This window comes from Haliotis asinina, chromosome 5 (assembly GCF_037392515.1).
Source record: "Haliotis asinina isolate JCU_RB_2024 chromosome 5, JCU_Hal_asi_v2, whole genome shotgun sequence".
NCBI lineage: Eukaryota > Metazoa > Mollusca > Gastropoda > Lepetellida > Haliotidae > Haliotis > Haliotis asinina.
The window spans coordinates 74,165,056-74,186,461 of NC_090284.1; the positions used below are offsets into that span (position 1 = coordinate 74,165,056).

Sequence of the window (21,406 nt, forward strand, 5' to 3'; positions counted from 1 at the left end):
TCAATAAATAAAATTTAAAATTTCATTAATTATGGTTAAAAAGTATTGCCCGTCTAAAAATAGCTCATAAAATCTATGCACTATATTCGCTTTCGCTAGCCAGCGCCCCGGTGGCACAATCGGTTAGCGCGCCGTACTTATAGTCAGTACCTTCCCCGTGTTCACACGGGATGAGGAATGCGGAGGTTGTGAGTTCGAACCTCACCCGGGGCACTTACTTTTGGTACAAGTTCTACATGGTAATGTTGCGATGTTTTACTTTTGCACACCACCCTCTCCATTCACAAAACAGAACTTCAAAGTCAAAAATAAACAAAATATAATAAGAAATGTTAAGTTTGTTTTGACACTGTTCTTCCCTGTTGTAAGGCACTTGCACAGATCCTGCAAAAATGTTTCACCTGTTACACATTGTACCTTGAGAGTCAGTGAGGTGGTGTAGTGTCCTCAATGTAGACTTGTATTATATTTAGAGAGAGTTCTGGAAAGCTTTGAAAGACTCCTCTGATGAGGAGAATATACTAGTAGTTGTCATTGAGAGTAGAATTGTCTGGCCCAAACTTTTGTGTATATAAAAGGAATCGGCTAATGAAACTTACCTCACATTACACCTCGAGTTCCCATAAGACTATCTGAGGTCTACAAGTTGGATTGTTCTGAATTGAATATTAGGCCACATAAAAACATAGCCTTGTTTCTCATCACTTTCAAACAACAACAACAACACAATAAGTTCCATTACATTTGTGGAGAAAGCCTCTTGATTTCTGTGGAAATCTTTTCTCCACTGAAAATGAAAATTTAGACATGAAATTCATGCACATTTTGAGAGTCAAATTTGCTTTTGCTCTAGTGTAAAAAATAATCTTAGGGTTGGTGTGTATCATTTGGTCACAATGAGAAAAAAGATTGGAAATTCTAACCATAAATTGTATATTTATGTTCTTATCCTATCTAACCTTATGCATCTCTCTGCTCACTCTTCGACATGTGTGAAAACGTGCTATGAATTACGTTGAATCAAATCTTACTGGCCTCTGACCACCTGACCTCTGCCCCCACCTTGACATTGGCACCTGTCAGTCATCTTTGTGCTTGTGCTGCACTCTCCATTGATCATGTGATGATCTGTGCTTGTCTTTTTTGTCTTGGAGCTATCCTGTAATCTGTGATGTGGTGCAGGTTGGGTGGGCATCCATCGCATGTATGTATATAAATATTCAATTTATGGTTAAAATTTCCAAATTTTTAAACTTCCTATCCTATCTTATGTTATGCAGTATCCAACAGATGGCAGGAGGGCCGCAGATTACAATGACAACTCTGTGAATGTGAGTATGCAAACACAAGGAGGCCTGGAGAAGCACTGACCCCCGATATGTTAATTCCACACTTGTGATGGGTTGCTTCTCAAAAAACCCCTGACTTACACAGCACAAAAACTCTAAGGAGTGGGCATTCCAGAATTAATGTGGTGTCCAGCCGCAACTTTTGATAAACAAAGGGATGCAGTTTGGCATGTAAACCCCGCCACCCCATGATTTATCAGGTGACCCCAGTGATCTGGCCAGTCCCTCCTTCGAAACTACCCTTCAAAAACTGATGGAGACATTCCACATCCATAACTGAGACACCACGAAGATGATTCAGAAACGTTTCCGACTTCCAAAACCATCCCTCCATGATGGACTGGAGGGAACAATTCCTGTGCAGTGCCATGGTAGAGGAAAGAGCTCATGTCTCATGGGGCTTCACCATTGTTGATGGAGGGAGGTTCCTCTTTCTTACCATCTGGGGTGAAGCTGTAGTGGGAGATGTGATGCCCTTCATCCTGCAATACGTTTCAAAATTCATCCATTTGTCATCATAAAGTGACATAGTGGAGGTGCGATGTGTCATAGTGATGGCAGCAGCCACACGCTTAGAATATCGTCTAGCTGTCAATGACCGATGAAGATGCGACAAACGTGAAGATGGACTATGAGTGGAGACCAGTGTAGTTGGTTGGAGTGCGGATGCACCAGTAGATCTTGCCGATCGTGTTGTGGATGTGGATTGGGTTCCGCGGACTCATGATGATCTACGAACCAACTCCTGGCCAGCAAGAAGGGCGCGTAGGCGTTGAGATCCTGCCACAGAATAACTAGAGCATCCTAAACCCAAGCCAACGTGTCCGGCTGTAAAGACAGAAAGTGAGAAAGCTGATGTTTTAATCTGGTGACGAATAGATCTATCAGAGTTGTCAGTGGAAGGCAAAAGGTCTGGAACACATCCAGATGGAGCTTCCACTCCGTCGGAGAAGGACGGCTCAACCGCGACAGCGAGTCCAAGATGACATTCTTCACTCCTGGAATATGGTTGGATGGTTGGCTTGAACCATTATCTTGAGAGAGTCCACGAAGAACTGTTGTGTCTATTCCAGAAGTTGAAGTGACTCCTTTGACCCCATCCCATTGATGTGACACACCTCTGCCACATTCCGACCGAATCATGAGTGAAGTCGCATGTAGAAGGTCTTGCCAATGAATGATGGAAAGAATCACTGCCCTGAGTTCTAGAACACTGATGTGACAAACAGAATCTGCGGGAGACCACTGCCCAGACACTTGCTGATTGAGTAGGTGAGCTCCCTACCTGTGTAGAGACGCATCTACAAACAGGTGAGAGATGGGATAAACGTCTCTAAACAAACTCCTCCGCAAACGTTCGACTTGTCCATCCACCACAAAAGATAAGGATGTAGCTCCTGGGGAAGAATGATCAGTGCAAACAGAATGCTCAGACTGATATGAGGAGCCAGAAATAGTTGCAGTGGTCGAAGCTGTGCTTGACCCTGAAGAGTCAACATCTGAGCTGACAACAGAAGAACCAAGAGTTCTTGCCCCTGATGAAATGTCCTGGGTTAAGACAAAGCCAGTGGAATGAGATGTGGTATCTTACAGAAACGATCCCTCGGGACAAACAGTTTGTTGACCTCTAGATCTGTGTCAAACACCACAGCACTGAACTGAAGAAGGTGAGAAGGGATGAGTTCCGATTTTTGCCGATTGACCAGCCAACCTAAAGTAACTGCATCATAAACTCCATGTGATGCAATAGGAAAGAACGAACAGTCTAAGCTTGAATGCAGTCGTCGATGTAAGCGTCAAACACTACCCTACTGCAATGAAGAAAGTTGACAATTGGCTTCATGAGCACTGACAGTGGGTGCCCTTGAAGACAAAAAGAAGGAACTTGCAACGACGTGGGAAGATTGGGATGTGGAGGTATGCATCCTGTAGATTGACTGATCATGTAATCCACCCAGCTTGCTGATAGATCTGAGAAGGGCCACTGAGATCATCTGGAAATGAGATGGCGACTGAAGAAACATCTTGTTGAAAACTTTCATAAGGAAGATGAATATCAACTTGTCCAAGTCTTTCTTTGGAACCAACAAGATTGGAGAGTGGAAACCTGGCCTGATCAGAGATGGGCCGAGTGCCATGATCACAATAGGAAGTTGAAACTCATTCAACAGGGTGGCCGGAACATAAGGGTCATCCAAAATGGTCCAGTTTGGGGCAGAAGTCCCAAATCTTCCCTCTACTGGAGAAATCTGAATAGGCACAATTGGTGGCGGAAGGACCAAGTTGTGCTCGAATCTCACGCAGTCACTGTTTGTTGAGTTCCTGGGAGGAGGACTGGTTGGAAGTGGAAGCTGGTCTTGTAGTATTGAAGGACCGATACTGGCATCCAGAGCATACCTTGCTCCCTGAACCTGAATGCAGATCTGGGTTCGAGGGAACATACCAAGCAGGTTGTCTTTGGTGCATCGAATCTTCCACCTGTAAGCGTTGGTATTTCAGCAATTCTACTGAAACTTGTAGTTGAGCATCTTGCCCCATTCGACTGGCCACTTTCTCAATAGCAGCATTGAAAGAAGTCGGTGAGAAATCTATCCTCCCATGAGGATAAATGGTGAGGACCTCCACACCGCATTGCCGTGATATAGGAGAAAAAATGCACTTAACAGTTGCAATAGTGTAATTTACCAGACAGCCATCAGGGCCTGCATTACATGCAAGCTTCAAAATCTACAGTCCCTGAATGAAATCTGCAGGCCCGTTTGGTTAAAGTCAAACCAAAAGAGGAAAAAAACAGGCTACATTGTACACAGTTTCATCATGCTATTTCTACAAAATCATGTGAAGCCGATGCCACACAGAGCAGTTAGTATTTGTTTCAGTGAAACTGTAAGTTATCGTAACATGATGGATCCAGTAGAAAACTAATTGACAGATAATTTACTGATGGTCATAAGGGCTTGCACGTATTTGAAACTGAAGGCCTGATACAATAACAACCGGCACTGGGTCTCCATGCAGGTGGTTATTTCAAATGCTGGCACTAACTGGTCTATAATAGTCTGGAACTGTTCTTGCATCAACACCATAGTAGCCCAAATATATGCCTGCTGATGTGAAGATGCATGTGCAACGGCCATAGCAACCACTTCATATGCCATAAAAGTCATACTGAGAGGGACTGTAACCTTCCTGATCGCACCATCCAAATGTAGGGGTTCATGATCTTCAACCAGAAATGTTGAGCAGGCTCTCTGCTTGGACCCAACAGTGCAATATCATCATCCACTGGAGAAGGCAAAATCACCTGACCTCGCTAGACAAGTCTGCAGCCGAAATACTCCATTGTAGTTGAAGATTGTGGGCAATCCAAACCAAGAACTGAGGCTTGTCAGTTACATCAATGCTCATATCTAAAGCCAAAGTTCCATCTGAAGAGGGAGACGGCGTAGCAGAGCAACGAACACTCTCCAAATTCTGAATTGGAGCAGCCTACAGAGGATGCGCAGAAACTAAAGTCAGGTGACATAATGCGGAAGCAACCGCTTGCACAAATGTATCAAAGTCCAAAGATTGAGATGTTAAAGGTTCAGATACTGGAGCCCAAGAAACTGGAAGATCCCATGCTGATACAGGGGTGAACCAAGGAATGCTGTAAGGGAGCACCGAACCAATTTTACTATGAGGAAGCGCCAAACCACCAGGTATGTTGTAAATGACTGACGGAGAAGACAGGGTGTGTGAAAGCGCCGAACCTAACGCACTGTGATGAGGCACCAAACCAAGAAGGGTGTGACCAAGTGCCGAACCCATTGACACTATGATGTAGAGAAGTGTGAGTGCTGCGAGTGAGCGCTGAACTGGGAGCAAATGGCACGCTAAATGCAAGCACAGCACTGACTTTAAGTGCTGAACCAGGATTGACCGCTGTGCTAGCTGAAAGTGCTGAACCAGGGTTGATCACTGTGCCAGCTGAAAGTGTAGAACTAGGAGCAAGTGGCGCTCTAACTGCAAGCGTCGCATGAGGAACCAGAGGTGGTCTGACATCGTGCGCTTGTCCAATCATAAACAAACCTTCAGAGGAAAGCACCACCGTGGTAGGAAAAGGTTGTTCTTGACTCAGCGGGTTCATGTGAAGAGGATGAGAGAGCGCCGAACCAAAATCCTTCAACTCTCCTTGCCGAAGTGCCGCACTGAGCTCAGACAACACATGAGAGGTAAAAGTGGACTCAACAAATGAGCAAGTAGAATGCACAAAAATTGCCTCTTGGTATGTTATGTAGAGGGCATCACACCAAGCGGCGCATAGAACCCTACTACAGATTGAATGTGGGAAGCCTGCGATCCAGCCACCACCGGAGTAAAATGAGATGGGACATCAGACAATACTACCACTTGAGGTGGAGACGAACCTTCCTCTGAGACAGGACTAGAGCCATGAGGCCTAAACAAACACTCAGAATTCTCACTAAAAGAGGAGTCAGAGGCTTCCTCCATAAAATCTTCATTAGGAAATGTAGATGAAGATTGACATGCTGCCAACTTCTTCTGATGCTCTGTGTTAGGTCGTTTCGATGTTGATGGGCACTCATCTGACCTCTGTCTGCTAAATGCTGACTAGCAACTTGGCTATACTCCGAAAAAGCATCATCATAAAATTGCTGCAATGTTTCCCTTTCTTCAAAACAGTGCAATTAGATCTACCCATCTTCTTGAAAGAATAATCAAATTTATCAGTAAAAGCACATCCACACGGATCATCACATGATCATCGGAGCATGCAGCACGCACACAAAGATGACTGACAGGTGCCGATGTCAAGGTGGGGGCAGAGGTCAGGTGGTCAGAGGTCAGTAAGATTTAATTCTGTTTAGCTCATAGCACGCTTCCACACATGGTTGGCAAGTAAGAAGAGAGCTGCATAACATGAGACAGGATAAGTTTAAAAATATATTTTTATATGTGGCCTTACCATATTTTCTATAATTCCATCATGACTGGTTTTCTATTATACTGCCTCTAGGTTTGTACTGTCATAGTGATAGCGTTGTACTGAATTTGCATGATTTGTAATTTAGTTAATTTTATACTGGGGTAACACAATTGTTAATTTTGTCACATTACTTCACTACTTGATTTTTCACACCTAATTTTTTAATGGACTGTTTTCCAGTCCACTTTTTCTCACAACACACTTTTAGTAACTCCTATACCTACTCCCAAGTAACTGACTATCTGTTTCATCCTAAAATGCTTTTTGAAACTGGTAATTTTTAGAACTTTAGTTGAGGAATAATGTTGAGGAATACTAGTCAAATTTTCTGCATCATAATTGACACTTGCTCTGTTATCACTAAAATGACATGCTTGATAACTGACATTGTACTAAACATAATAAATAGATATTTAACAAGGCCATGTTCTGGGTAGGAATTAATAAAATGTGTTCCTAAATCATCACCATTATTTTCAAGGAGGCTTGGCAGGGTAATTCGTACATAGACTGTCTGCATGTTTTCTTGTGAAGCTGCCAGCCTGACAGGGTAACATGTACGTATACTGTTTGCATGTTTTCTTGTGAAGCTGCCAGTCTGACAGGGTAACATGTACGTATACTGTTTGCATGTTTTCTTGTGAAGCTGCCAGCCTGACAGGGTAACATGTACGTATACTGTTTGCATGTTTTCTTGTGAAGCTGCCTGCAGAGGCCAATCAGGGAGACATGCATGTATACTGTCTGCATGTTTTGGTATGATGTTGACTGCTAAGCACCTGGCATGGTAACAAGGATCCATACTGTCTGCATGATTTGGTGTGACTGTTAAAGCCCGGAAGGGTAACAAGTACATATTCCATCTGCATGTTTTGGTGTGAAGCTGACTGCCCGGCAGAGTAACAAGAACATGTACTTTCTGCATGTTTTGTTGTGAAGCTGACTGTCGAGACCCAATTGGGTAACAAGTACATTTATTGTCTGCATGTCTTGGTGTGACAGTGACTGGCAAGGCCTGGCAGGGTAACAAGTGCATATACCGTCTGCATGTTTTGGTGTGACACTTTGTTCCGTCTGCATATTTTTGTATGATGCTGACTGTTGAGGCCCAGTTGGGTAACAAGTACGTTCATCGCCTGCATGTTTGTCATCAGAGACTGAAATTTGGTTTGACCATGTTCCATACAACAGTTGCAGACGTCGCTCTCATACTTACAGATGTACAGCAGTCGTAGAGCTTTCATCACTTTGAGGACAGAGTTCAGGATCCAAATATGTACTGTTGAAGTGAAATGTCACTTGTTGTCAGTCACTGACTACAGCTAGACTGATGCTCTGCCATAAACATAACACTAAGCAGTAAATGCTTAGATAAACCAAGGTTCATGGCTTCCATTTATCTAAAAAACGAACGAGAAGAAATGAATGTTTGTTATGTTTCTTTTATTCATATATAACAGATAATATACATTGTAACATCTCCCGAATGTGGTTTCCGAATTATGAAGATCTAAAACAAGATGATCCCTATCAAAGAGCCCTGCAATGATGGAGTCGTGATTTAAAAAGAAATGGAATTTCTGATGAAACTTGAATGTAAAACACCAGGAATGGCTACTGTTGAGGTGTTTCCTTAAGTCTGAACATATTTATGTTAGGACACGTACTTATACAGGAATAACAAAAACATAATATCAAAGAATACTGTTGTAAATAATACGATTAACAGTTTGTAACAACTTCAGTTCATTTCTGCCCAGATGAGCGAAGTTTTGACAGCAGAATTTCCTTGAACCTTGATCTCTCATCTCAACATTTAACAGAGATCAAAGGTTATTACATTCCTACAGTTTACCATCATCTAGATAAAGACTAAGCAGTCCCTACACTGTCAATCTGGCTTAATACCATCATCTATTATCACAAGAAGTATTAGTAATTCATCACACTGTAAACTTTCAGCTTGATAAAGATTTAAGAATCTAAACAAAAATGTTGCTCTACACAATAAACAAGAAGTTGTCATCCATAAAGTTGTGTTTCATTTTAAAGCCATCATAGATGTTGTGTTCCAGAGAGGCAGATCAAATCAGCATACATACAGCATACAAGCCATTGGCAAACCAGCTACAAGAAACAAAAAAGATCCAGCACATAATCCTCAACACAATGAGGTGCAGAGAGGCAACATAATACACTTCCTATCTTCTAGTGAAGAAAAGCAATGTTTCACTTCTCTATTATATCTTGCACCATTAACTTCAGATGTTTCCTATGCTGGACCACAGTTCGTGATGAGTCCACCTTCATGTGGATGTTCACTGCCAAATGTAGTATCAGTTTGTCTTATTCTGACCACCACTGACTTCCTTCAACAGACATAAGTAGGTATGTTTTATTTGAAGATCCATGTCCTTTGATGATTTCATGAGAAATAAGAAAATTTATAAATTCTTTGAAATGCAAACCACAATAAAACTATCTTGTGGCTATGAAATGAATGTATCATTGCAACAATGTTTTGTACAGGATACTCTAGGTCGTCATAACGATGAGACAGATGAATACATGATAAAATGGGATACAATAAAAAAATATTTGACATTGTCTTTACATTATATACACAAGAATAGAATCTCAGGGAATGGATAATTAAAAGTATTGATAGCAGCTGGAAGCAGCAGTCTATTTAAAAAAAGGCACTTGTGATTGTGGACACATATAGGTTAACACATGTGTCATCAACCAGTCTAAAAAACTTCATGGCACAGTCTAAAACATACTGACAACTAAAAAACTCAACCCTAAAGACAAGTTCATTATGCCAGGTTGAGCTTAAATTGAGATCTGGATAAAGATGCAGAACATACTCAGAAAAGAGCACATATTTTGTCTATTTTAATATGTGCAAGAACATGAATAATTTGAGTGAGAAAGCGTGGATTCTAGCAGTATTTCAGTATCCAAATTAAGGAAGCTGACACAATGAAACCATGGGGGTACTCAGAGTACATCATCACCTGGTGTCCCTATCGTCTTTTCTTCGGGACATCAAGCACAGGTAAGTGCAGATAAGTGCAGATTGAAACTTAATTTCATAATATTTATGATTGTGGCAAATATTTAATGACTGCCGCTGAAAATACATGCAAGGCAAATATGCAAATTATAAGATTCTGTCAAAGGTTGAAGTAAAAAACTGGGCAAGATTTGCTGTAACAATCAACTTACATCTGTTACAAGAGGCAATTAATCTGCTAATACAAGTTGACTGTATGTTTCCAGTGAGTTCAAGTACAATAAAACATGATCATTCTGAAAATGTAAATGGTGATAAAAAGACACTTAGTATTTTCAAGGAAACGTATAAAAAATATACATACGAGACAGTTTACCAGACCTAATACATAAAGCTAAATTAGCATATTACACATCTCTTTTCAGAAGTGGTCAAATGCAACAAATGCCATAACACTTTCTCAGTGTGTAGCAAAGTATTATCAGCAAGACACTGACAAACAAAATATTTCAACTCATCTTTGGTCATGTTGGTTCGATCTTGAAAATTTTGATTATTGGTCATTGTAACTTGATCATTGGCTGCATAATTTGATCAATTGCTGAGTTAAACACTTTCAAGTCATAATATTGTTTTCAATGTCTAAAAATATAATACAAGACATAACAATTAGACATCAGGTGAGTTCTGTAGCAACAACAACTGAATAACAACTGATAATGGCTCATTATATGCAAACATTGTGGAAGAGAAACTGAATAACCCTAGGTTTCTTAACACTCCATTGTACCTTTATAGGGCATATTAGGTACAACAAATCTACATAAAAATACTGAAATTTAAACAGTCATTAAAACAATTAATGAACAAAAAGAAAAAACATATGAAACACAAATACAAATTAGAAATACTAGATGTGACAGTGGTGTAGTGCCCTCTCCCATTGATCACATGTTCACATGAAATGTTTGGAAAATTCATAACTGAGCACATAAGTTCAACATCTTTTAAGTTTCCAAAAAACACCCCATCTTTTAATTTTCCAAATGGTGATGATGAATATTTATGTATTGTGATATTAAAATACAGTTAAGAAATACTAAAAGGCACAGAGCCTAAAGAGCCTAAGAACAGGCTAAGATATATTGTGGTTTCTTACATAGAAAGGTTCAAAAACTTTCTCCGAAACAAAAAAGAATTGTCTCAAAATTCAGAAAAGCTGGAATTATTGCTTGATGGAATAAGCTGGCTGTGAAGTGCAAAGGGTTATTATTGAAAACATAGGTATATGGCAGTAGCAAGGGGGTTTCATGCTTAATGCTTAATTTAGTGTTAGAAGCATGTCAGTTGAATGCTGGAGAAAAACTTGACCAAGGGGGGCAACTCTGCACAACATAACTGCAGCAACATTCACCAACCAGTGGGTCACCTAAAGCTTTCAGAATCCAAAAGTTTTCTAAATACTTTCAGAATCAGATTTCCATTTTTTGGTTCACGTTCATAGAAAAACAACAGTGACAAGCAGAAAATCAGTTTTAGAGGAAAGAAATGTGTGCTGATTCCCTGCTCAACATATCTCTGTGGTAAGTGATACAAGGTAATATACACAATGGCTTGGTCTAGCTACTACCAAGATATGTACAAAACACAGACAGCAAGCAGCGTTTGCTGAAATACTGGATGACATTATACCAGCTTAAATTTAATAAATGGGCTAACATATCTACTAAATCACAGTTAACAAGATAAGTCACATGTCCACAAAGGCACAGTGTAACTGATACAGTTAGAGCACACTGCCATGACTGCTGGGGACCAACAATACAGGCAGCCATGTTACATTCTCACTAAAAAACCAGTGTACTCTGGGTATAACAAAAAGTGGGATTGTGAATCTCACTTCTCTTGTATAGGTGTCAATACTATGAACTTTTTCTTCTTTGGTGTTGTTCTCAGTGGAAATATCTGGACAGTTGCCTGTTTCTTCAGGACTTCAACATTTAATTCTTACAAGGACCGGCATACCTCAATATATTAATTGAAGTGCTATATAAATAGTCCAAACAATAAAACTTTTGGTATCTGAAAGTCATATGTTGTGTTATTTGTCATCAGGAAGCAAAGAACATTCTTCTAGATGACCTCTAAAAATATGAAAGATACTTTACTTGAGCAGTTTCTACTGTCAGTCATTTAGAAAGATGACTGTGAACACATTCTGTAAATAAGCATTTGATTTTCAAACACAGTTTGAGCCATTTATCTTGCAAATTTGTCCATATCATATCTCTAAGCAAAAACAAAAAGTCAAAAATAAAAAATAAGAAGATCTGAGTCAACGAAAGACCTCTAAACTTGACCCATTTCAGCAAGATTTCATGAGGAAATTCCAAAGCTTTATGTCTCTTTATTGTAAAGCAAAGGTGAGGAAGCAATAAGTACAGTATTATCAAATGGATGAAGTGATCCGGTGAATGTAGAAAAGCTACTGGCACAAAGAGATCATTACAAACAATACTGAAAATACTTATACAGATTTGGAATGATACCTATTTTTGTCGCAAAATAAACACAAACGAACTCCCATATATAACTGTGATGACAACAAAAATGTACATAATAACAAATCTGAAACATTATAAACAATATTGGTCCCAGTTTATAACAAGATACATTTCAAGAACAGGTATTTCAGTGGAAACTGATCATGGAACTGAACATGTACATAGTATGGAACGTTGCGTATAGATTACACATCTGCAGCTTCAAAACAAGGTTCTGTTTGGAGTGAACTGTGTCACAAATATATGCAATAGCTCGTGGAAAAGAACAGTTCTGAACAGATCATTTATCTTTGGGTGTGATGATTCAGTCTGAAGGTATGATGAGCATTCATTACTTTGACTTCATTAACGGAAATCGCTGGAAGCCAAAAATGCATTCAGTGAACACAGTTGGAAGACTCAAGTAAATGATTATGAATACAAAAGGAGCAGTCATGATCCCCAGTCTGGGGCACTATGGAAACAAAGTTATATCAACCAATTATACCCCACTTTTGATTAATTGCAACTGGATACCTTCAGGTCAGTGAACCATGCTATTCATTTCTTTCTAATATCCCAAATGTTCAAGCCAAACTAGGTGCAACTAGACTGATCTACATAGTATGTGTCATGTGTCAAATGTTCTACAGTTTTTGAGTCCTGCTCTGGGAAAAAGCATGACAAAGTCAAACTTGTCAGCATTAAAAAAAAAATAATGATACAAATTTAAAAAAATAATAAATCCAAAGGCCCAATTTTGCCTCTAGACTCATCTGTATAGCAAGCTGAATATCTAATGGTTTACTGTAGCTTTGGTTTCATAATCAGGCTTAATGTATCCACTAATGTTCACAAATCATTGCCCTTGTATGGTGTGGAGACTTTGGACAGAGTAATCTCCCTTTAATATCACAGTTGGTGGTTGTTATTCACAGACTTCACTGGACCCAGAGTGATGTTTGCTGCCTTATTGCACCTTGGATGTCGTTGACCAATCAGCAGTTGTTTTATATCACATCATCCTCTCTACTGTCCAATCAGTATCATGAAGGCATGTGTTTACATTCTCTGAATGTTGGAAACAGGTGACAATGGAATGACAGGAATCTGAAAGGAAAAGGGTTGCTTGTTTATGCTGACTGATAACAAGAGTCATCAGTAGATGACATATCACCACGGCTCCCACATATTTGAAAGGACAAATCATCTGACAGTTACTTGACGTTTTTTTCACATTAAGTTTGAATCGTTTCCGAAAAACATAAATGCCACATATCTGCATATCGTTTCCATGGAAACCAGGAAAATTAAAAATGACACAAAAATCTGCAAGTAACAAAAGGCACCACTTTGGGTCACACATATCTGCCAAGTATTGATGAAAGATATTAATACGTTTTCGCTCCAGAAACACACCACTAACTTTTGAGACTGTTGGAAATGTTTCCATGGAAACAGAGTAAATGAGTGAGTGAGTGAGTTTAGTTTTACGCCGCACTCAGCAATATTCCAGCTATATGGTGGTGGTCTGTAAATAATTGAGTCTGGACCAGACAATCCAGTGATCAACAACATCAGCATCGATCTGCGCAATTGGGAACCGATGACATGTGTCAACCAAGTCAGCGAGCCGGACCACCCAATCCTGTTAGTCGCCTTTTATGACAAGCATAGTTGCCTTTTATGGCAAGTATGGGTTGCTGAAGACCTATTCTACTCCGGGACTTTCACGGGATGGATATTTCTACCAAGTTTTGCAGAAAAGTATTGAACAGTTTTTGAGTTATGCTCCCGAAACAAAATGATTATGGACAGACGGACAGATGGACAGATAACAGACAGAAAGACATGCCAGACGGACAAAAAAAGGCATGACAATTTCAATGCACATCCTTCACCACAAAACATTTCCTTCAATAGTTAACTGTTATAGTATTGTTATCGTTTGGAGACAAATGGACTGAAACAGTATTTTAGTTTTAACCCTGTGTGTTGATAAATGTCAAAAGAAAGGCCAGAATTACACCAGGCATAGATACATTGCCATTTTGTGACATGTAGGAATAAACAAAAAATCATTCATGCCCAATCAGAAAATTCCGTCCCCTAATCAGTGGATGATGACACTTATCCGACCACTAGTGAAGAGACTGAAAATCTTGGCTTTCTTTACCTGGTGGGATCATCCTGTTCACTGAAGCCAGGCAGGGTGATGACGTTCATCTTGTCATTGTATTGTGAGTAGCTGATGGTGATCTGCAACATAACACACAGATTGTTGCCAGATGGAGGAATCGGTTTGTGATAGAGGCCATATATGGGCCACCACAACATTTGGGTGTTGACATGACTGACATTGACTGACATAATGAATTCTCTTACAATTAGTTTAGAACACTTGGGTATGGAATAATTTTATAAAAATTGCTTGTGTAATGAAAAAGACATCAGTTGCTATCTAGTTGTACTGTCAGTAAAGGATGAGTGATTTTTTTTATGGAATCCTTTCCATTAGACTTAAGTTGGTTCTGCCTTGGTAGGTTAGGTATTACACAAGGCAGTACATACCAGCTTAGTAAACTTACGCAATGACATATACTTAGCTAAGTAAAATCACTGAAATACCCACATATTTGAAAGCAGTGGGTAATGGAATATGAGATGCCACTCAACTTTCATAATACCCACTCCCAAAAAACCCATTGGGTACAGTACCCACATGGGCTAAATCTTATCTGGAGGGCTGGATGACGCCTAAGATGGAAGTGAGCCATAATTGTGAACAAGTGATTGTCATTAATATGGCAATGTCCCCATAAATATTTACTACATATTCACACCCAATGTAGGCTGCCGACAAAACTGAAGACATTGCGTGCAATGTTTTATGAGATATCACGTTAACATAAGTTTGAAAGTGGTCAAAGTGTCATGGTCACCTTGAAAATGTGGTCAAGGTCACATAAATGGAAAGTTACAAAATGTATCTGCGTAACCCTCAAATGTAGACTGTCACAAAATTTGAAGACATTGGTTACAAGAGATGAGATATTGTGTTAACAAGAAATTGAAAAGTGGTAAAAGAGTCATGGTGACCTTGAAAACAAGGTCAAGGTCAACCAAATCAACAGGTGTCTGCCTATTTCCCAAATGCAGGCTGTCACCAGCCATAATCTGGACTTATGCATGGACAAATGCTGCTGAATACAAAGTTCACAGTTCCGTGATGTGGGACAAAAACTGTTAGAAACACAGAGAGTGTATGTTCATGTATCCTCTGGCATGGGTTGCCCAAGCAGTTCGTAGCACTGGGGCTGGCTGGATGCATCGATCTATCATATGACGGTCAGAGGACTAAACACAGTAAGACACCAAAGCTTCGTTATGTTTTTGTGTAACAGCAGAATCAAAGAAAGAAAGATTGATCATAAACAGATATTATCATTCCTATGACACATAACACTCACCTGTTTTGGCAGGTCGTTAGATCTGATATGCATCAGAGCCTCCAGGTGAGAATGTAAGCCACTGATTATAGTCAAATCTGTCTTCAGTAGATAGTCTGTAACATAGGGATTGTTAGATATGTTAGATGAAATGTTTCACTGCAACATGATTGCAAGGGAAGCTGTCAAAACTTGATAATTCACAAGCTATTTTGTTGAACAAAACTAGTATAAAAATTGTAGAAGTGAGCACAACTGACATACATCTGCTTGCCACTTTTGGGCATGGAAATGACTGATATTGATATCAAATGTGACAAGGATCAGCAGCTCACAAAACTTTCTCCTTGACTTACATGTTAGATAATAGTTTTGCCATGTACACCTTTATTTGCATAATATGAAATGAAGAAATTAACTACTTAGAATCAATCAGAACTGTAATTGTACTTATGACATGAACAAAGCAACCCATGTAACTACAGAAAATAAATCACATGTTGATAATGTCTAAGAATAAATCACATATGGGTACGTATTACATGAAGAAAGACCATGAAAAGTGAAAAGTTAACATCACACTTTGAATGACCACTTTTTGCAAATAAATGACACATGGCATATCTGTGGGTCATGATCAACTTGTGTATAAAGTTTGGTGAACCTAGCATGTATAGTTTCAGTGATATGCTTTGGCCAGGTAACCATCAAACACATTTTGCACCAAGTCATACTTCCATGGAAACAACAACAAAACAAATTCTGAAAAAAACTTCAAAATAGTAAAAGGCACATCAAAGGGTGATGTTTAATATGTGTGACAAGCTTGAGGAACCTAGCACATTAACTTTAGGAGATATGCTCCGTACAAAACCATCAAACACATTTGGAACCAAGTCGTGTTTCCATGGAAACAACAAAAACCGAAATTGTCAAAGACTTCAAAATAGCAAAAGGCACATATATGGGTAATGATTAACATGTATGTGAAGTTTGGTGAACCTAGCATGCACACTTTAAGAGATAAGGTCCAGACAAAGTTTCATGACGGATGGAATAAAAGCTATAAACCCTGCTACTTCGTAGCAGGGGTATAAAAGCAATTACAAATTTACAAAAACATGATACAATTAAGGTAAATAAATAATAGGTAATGTTATACAGAGAAAGTGGAGGAACAAACTGTCACTATAAACATGTTGTCAATTGTTTCATGACAACTGAAACACCTTTGTGAAAGTACTTCTTCACTAGAGGCATACAAAATAAGTAGTTGTCGTTAAGGTGACATAATCCCCTGCCGTAAATTATGAAATCAAACTATTTAAGTAAGGAAAGTGAAAGTTGTAGTTTAAGATGAAGTTAAATAACGTGACCAGTGAACCTCTCATGATATCTCGCTCTGCAGCTGTTCAAAAACACAAATACTTTCAGAACTCACTTTGATCTTGACATGAATGTCATGGTGTATGAAATATGCCAAAAATAGTTATTAAGAAATTGCTTACAAAAAACATTCATGAGAAGTCTTGAAAGTCTAGGAAGAAAATCAAGTGAAACGTTTTTGAGATATCTTGCAGACAATCTTAAGATGCTGTAATCCGAAAGCGTTACCGCGACCTTGAAAATTACATGAAGGTCACCAAAATCAACTAGTCCCTGCATATTCCCTTGATGAAGCTTGGTGTCCAATATACAGAAAATCCAGTGAACAGTTCTTGAGATACATAGCTGACAGAGCAAAACCTTAAAGTCCCTACTGTGGCCTTAAAACAAAGATCAAGGTCACAAAACATGACTGAGACCTTCCTACAATTGTGATGAAACTAGGCATATAGTATGAAAAGAATCTAGTCCACGGTGTTTAAGATATTCCAATTAATATGGATGGAGCCAAATAACATATCCCCTACTTTGAGGTATACATATGTGCTGCAAGGACAAATATTAATGTGTATCCAGTTGTATTGCATTTCACAATTTGTTTCAACACCACTCCAAGTCTCAATCACCTTGTGTTTCATTTCCTATGTCAGTTCCCTCCTCCCAAAGAGTGAGTGAGTGAGTGAGTGAGTGAGTTAAGTTTTCTGATGCACTCAGCAATATACCAGCTATATGAGAATAGTCTGTAAACAATCCAGTGACCAATAGCATGAGCATCAATGGGTACCAAGTCAGTGAGCCTGACCACCTGATCCAGTGAGTTGTCTCTTACGATAGACATGGGTTACTGGAGATCAGCTGGAGAGTTTAAGCCAGTTTCAAAATAGAGACTACTCTTGTGATTACCTCACACTAAAATGTGTTCAATGTGACTCTGGTGAATGAAGAAACAACTTATGTAATACTATACTTTGAGTGAGTGAGTGAGTGAATGAGTGAGTTCAGTTTTACGCCGCATTCAGCATTATTCCAGCCATATGGCGGCGGTCTGTGAATAATCGCGTCTGCGAGCCTGACCACCCGATCCTGTCGCCTCTTACGACAAGCATAGTCGCCTTTCTAAGTTACTTTGAATAATGTTAAAAGCTATAACATTTGCTGCCATCTCATGTTTTGCACATTCAACGTGCCATTTCTGGAAATATCTATCTTCAATGTTTCTGAACAACCCAAAAAGTTATGTCCCTAATATGAAGCCTTTTCAATCATTTAAAAAATGCCTCCAAACCCATTAAAATTGCCTTTTATCCCAGTGCAGCTACACAAGGAAGTAGAAAAATTTAAATAAGTTCAAACTACTTTCACAGACACTAAGGAATCTCTAGCACTGGACGAGTCATCAGTTTTCTTTCTACAATAAACAGGTTACAGTAATTGCAGGAGTAGTGCTTTGGTAGAAGAGACATTCATTTTCCATGAACCCAATCCTTCTACCATCCAATTTTATTTCCAACATCAAACAGGTCTGTTTTGATGTAGACCTTGACCTGACACAAAATGACTTTGTCTAACATTTCCACCTCAACAACTAATCAATAACACAACAGACAACTACAGATTGAATTAGGTGGTCCTCAGGTTCAGATTTTTTTGTAGCAAGTTGACTGAGGATAACTTACAGCATGCAGGATTAATCTTTGAAGACGTATCTCAGAACCCTACCATTGTGACACTTTTGTCGACTCATCAACTAGCAAAGCTGACACAAAATGATTTGAAAATGAAGATAATTCTGATGTGAATCATGAAGCAAAATATACTTGTTTTACAAGTTAGTGGGTCATTATGCATGTGTAAACATTTACAAACATTCCCTTTGTTAACAATGTATGAGTTCAGCAAGTATGGTAATTGACTGAGTATGTAATACAAGTGCACTTAGGAGCCACGAGGCAAACTACAGATTGTTTGTAAAAGTGGACAATAGTATTAACAACGATTCATAATCTTCTATGGGGCAAACTTGTTGCTCAGTCATCTGAGACAAGTTATACATAGTCAATAACATGTCATCGTACCCCATTAACTGTACTTGTACAGTCTCTGAATTCTCACATCCAGTATCCACTGTGTATCAGCAACAATTCAAAACCTGTTTTTTCCCTCTTAAAGTTCCCCAAGAATGTTCACATTTCAATCCTGTATTGTATGAAATAAATTCTCATATCAAACTACAACTATAGAACATCCTCCTTCCATCCTCGTGTACTCAGGTGAGTCACACAGCATCAACTTCACTGTATCCAAACATGTGCACAGAACATGACCCTCACCTCACTAGGCTACCCGTTCTGCATCACTGAACTGCCAGTCTCATTTGGGATTGCATTCTCTATAATGCAGTCATGCAAGAACTCTAAGTCACATGCTTCATGTCGGAAATCATGAATACAGGCTGACAGCATCATGTCATGGTCTATCTTTATGACTTTGATAACTGCCATGATGCATTCAGGTGTACAATGGTGAAAGAGAAAAAGAAAAATGTATTTCAAAAAAGAAGGAAATTCAAATGGAGTCTACAGCGATACCTTAATTTCAGCAATCAAACCATAGGGATTAATGGCTTGCTCTGCTAATTACAGGTTTCAATAGTACATTCTGACGGACTTCAAAGCACAGTCGTACATTTCATGACACAAGCCTTCACTTATCCTGATGTCAAGCATCTATGAAGTGTCCTCTTTCGAGGTGAAGAACTCCTGTAGTATACATTAAGTGATATTGTGCCAACATAAGAATGAAATACATGTATCTGAGATTGTGAAGAGAGTCTTTCAGTTTTCAAAAACATAGATGCAAACAGTTTGTTAAGTCTCTCATATATTGATACAGAGAAAAAATGGACAGTTATGATAACATTGTTAATGGAAAAGGCATTTTATTTTAGTCTGTTACATTAGTGGAATGAAAACAATTATGAAATCTTGTTGCTTCCATGTATTGTGTCATACGTTCCGAAGGTCATATCAGCATACAACGGTGATCTTCATGGTGTACATAGGTCATATCAGCATACAACGGTGATCTCTATGGTGTACATAGGTCATATCAGTGAACAATGGTATTCTCCATGGTGTACGTAGGTCATATCAGTGAACAATGGTGATCTCCAAGGTGTACGTAGGTCATCAGCATACATCTGTGATCTCCATGATGCACGTTAGTAATATCAGCATACAACAATCTCCATGCTGTACATTAGTCATATCAGCATACTACTGCCGTCTCCATGGTGTAGGGAGATTACAAAACATCCATTTTCCTAAAGGGCGGGTAAAGACATCTCTATACTGAGATAGAAACATTTGCTAAAGAATGTAATTGAAATAGTTCTAGAATGGGCTGCTGAAGATTTCAGCAACTGGAGGTGCTTTTATAGGTCCTCCTTTTTGCAGTTCAGTGACTTCATCCTTTTCATGACATGATTCAGGGCTGGAAAATATAAAATCAGCCAATTCCTCCTTCATGTCATGTTAACCTAAGCTCATCACTGTTGAAATCAAACTGTCATCAACAGAAAAAATACCTATGTCAGCAACCTTATTTCAGGTATACAGGTTTCTTTTGTAGTGACTGGCTTTCTCTATTAGGTTATTCATTTTGGCCACTAGAGGTGACACAATCAACACTGTAGCTTCAGTTGTGTTTCCAAGCTTAAACATGATGCCTGCTCTTGTGTTAATGATTTTCCACTCACAGCTCAATGTTGAACTTTTAAGTGGAGTCCATAGAGTCCGTTTTTGTACCTTATTGGGTTCCACACCATTTACAATTGTAATGCAGGGGCACCAGCACAGAACTAAACCCAATCCATAGTCACCTGAGCATTCCCACAGTTAACATTCACTATGCTTAGACAAGAATTTAAGTATGAACAAAATACATAGTTTCAATAGAAACAAATATTCCCAATTAAATTGAAAATGCAACTGTACTCCTGATTGTCAAGGTTCACTCATGTTCCACAAGTTTTAAATACAACAGTAATAACTTTTCTTGAACCAATGATAGCCACCAAAATGTAGAACACATGGACTTGAGAAACATGTAAATTGAGTCAATGCCTGATTTATTATTAACTGAAAGCGTTTTTCACCTTCCTCCTACAGTGCAGCTCTCTCAACTGTTAAGTATGTGGAACTGGCCCCCACACTTTGCCATTAAGTAGGCGGTTAGAACTCTCATATTCCTCAACACCTCATAAGTATTTGACTATTGAGCACAAGTGGAGGTGACAGACTAAAGTATAATACATAACCTCCTTGTAAGATTTTTTTCCTGAAAAACAAATGCAATTCTACAGGATATTAAAGTGTTTCGTATTTTTTTTAAAAATCTGACATTCTGTTTTCATAATGAGAAATAAGTTTGGGTACTGAAAAATACCAGACACTGACTGGGTGTGAGGAGATGTATGTGAATAAGTAAATGTTTCAGGATAGACATCAATACAAATATAAATATGTAAAACCAATGCATGATGCCATTTCCATCATCAAAGGGAAAATTCTAATACTACTTCTAATAAAGCATACACAATCAATTATATTTTGAGAAAAAATAACACTGGCATATTTTGTTTGAGGGAACCATCCAAGAGGCAACAAGAA

At 38.9% G+C, this 21,406-nt stretch overlaps 1 protein-coding gene and 1 non-coding gene across 2 annotated transcripts in view; one reads left to right on the forward strand and one right to left on the reverse strand.

Moving 5' to 3' along the window:
- Positions 1 to 104: 104 nt before the first annotated feature.
- On the forward strand, positions 105 to 213 carry Trnai-uau (transfer RNA isoleucine (anticodon UAU)). The gene is made up of 2 exons: positions 105 to 142; positions 178 to 213. It is a non-coding gene; the product is annotated as a tRNA-Ile (tRNA).
- A 7,556-nt stretch (positions 214 to 7,769) lies between these two features.
- LOC137285261 (fringe glycosyltransferase-like) overlaps positions 7,770 to 21,406 on the reverse strand; it is a 64,475-nt gene continuing 50,838 nt past the window's right edge. The window contains exons 8-10 of the mRNA XM_067817572.1: positions 15,372 to 15,466; positions 14,078 to 14,160; positions 7,770 to 13,011 (exon numbers count right to left, since the gene is read on the reverse strand). Coding sequence (XP_067673673.1) covers positions 12,948 to 13,011; positions 14,078 to 14,160; positions 15,372 to 15,466 — 242 coding nt within the window. The 3' untranslated portion in view covers positions 7,770 to 12,947. The remainder of the gene's footprint in view (positions 13,012 to 14,077; positions 14,161 to 15,371; positions 15,467 to 21,406) is intronic.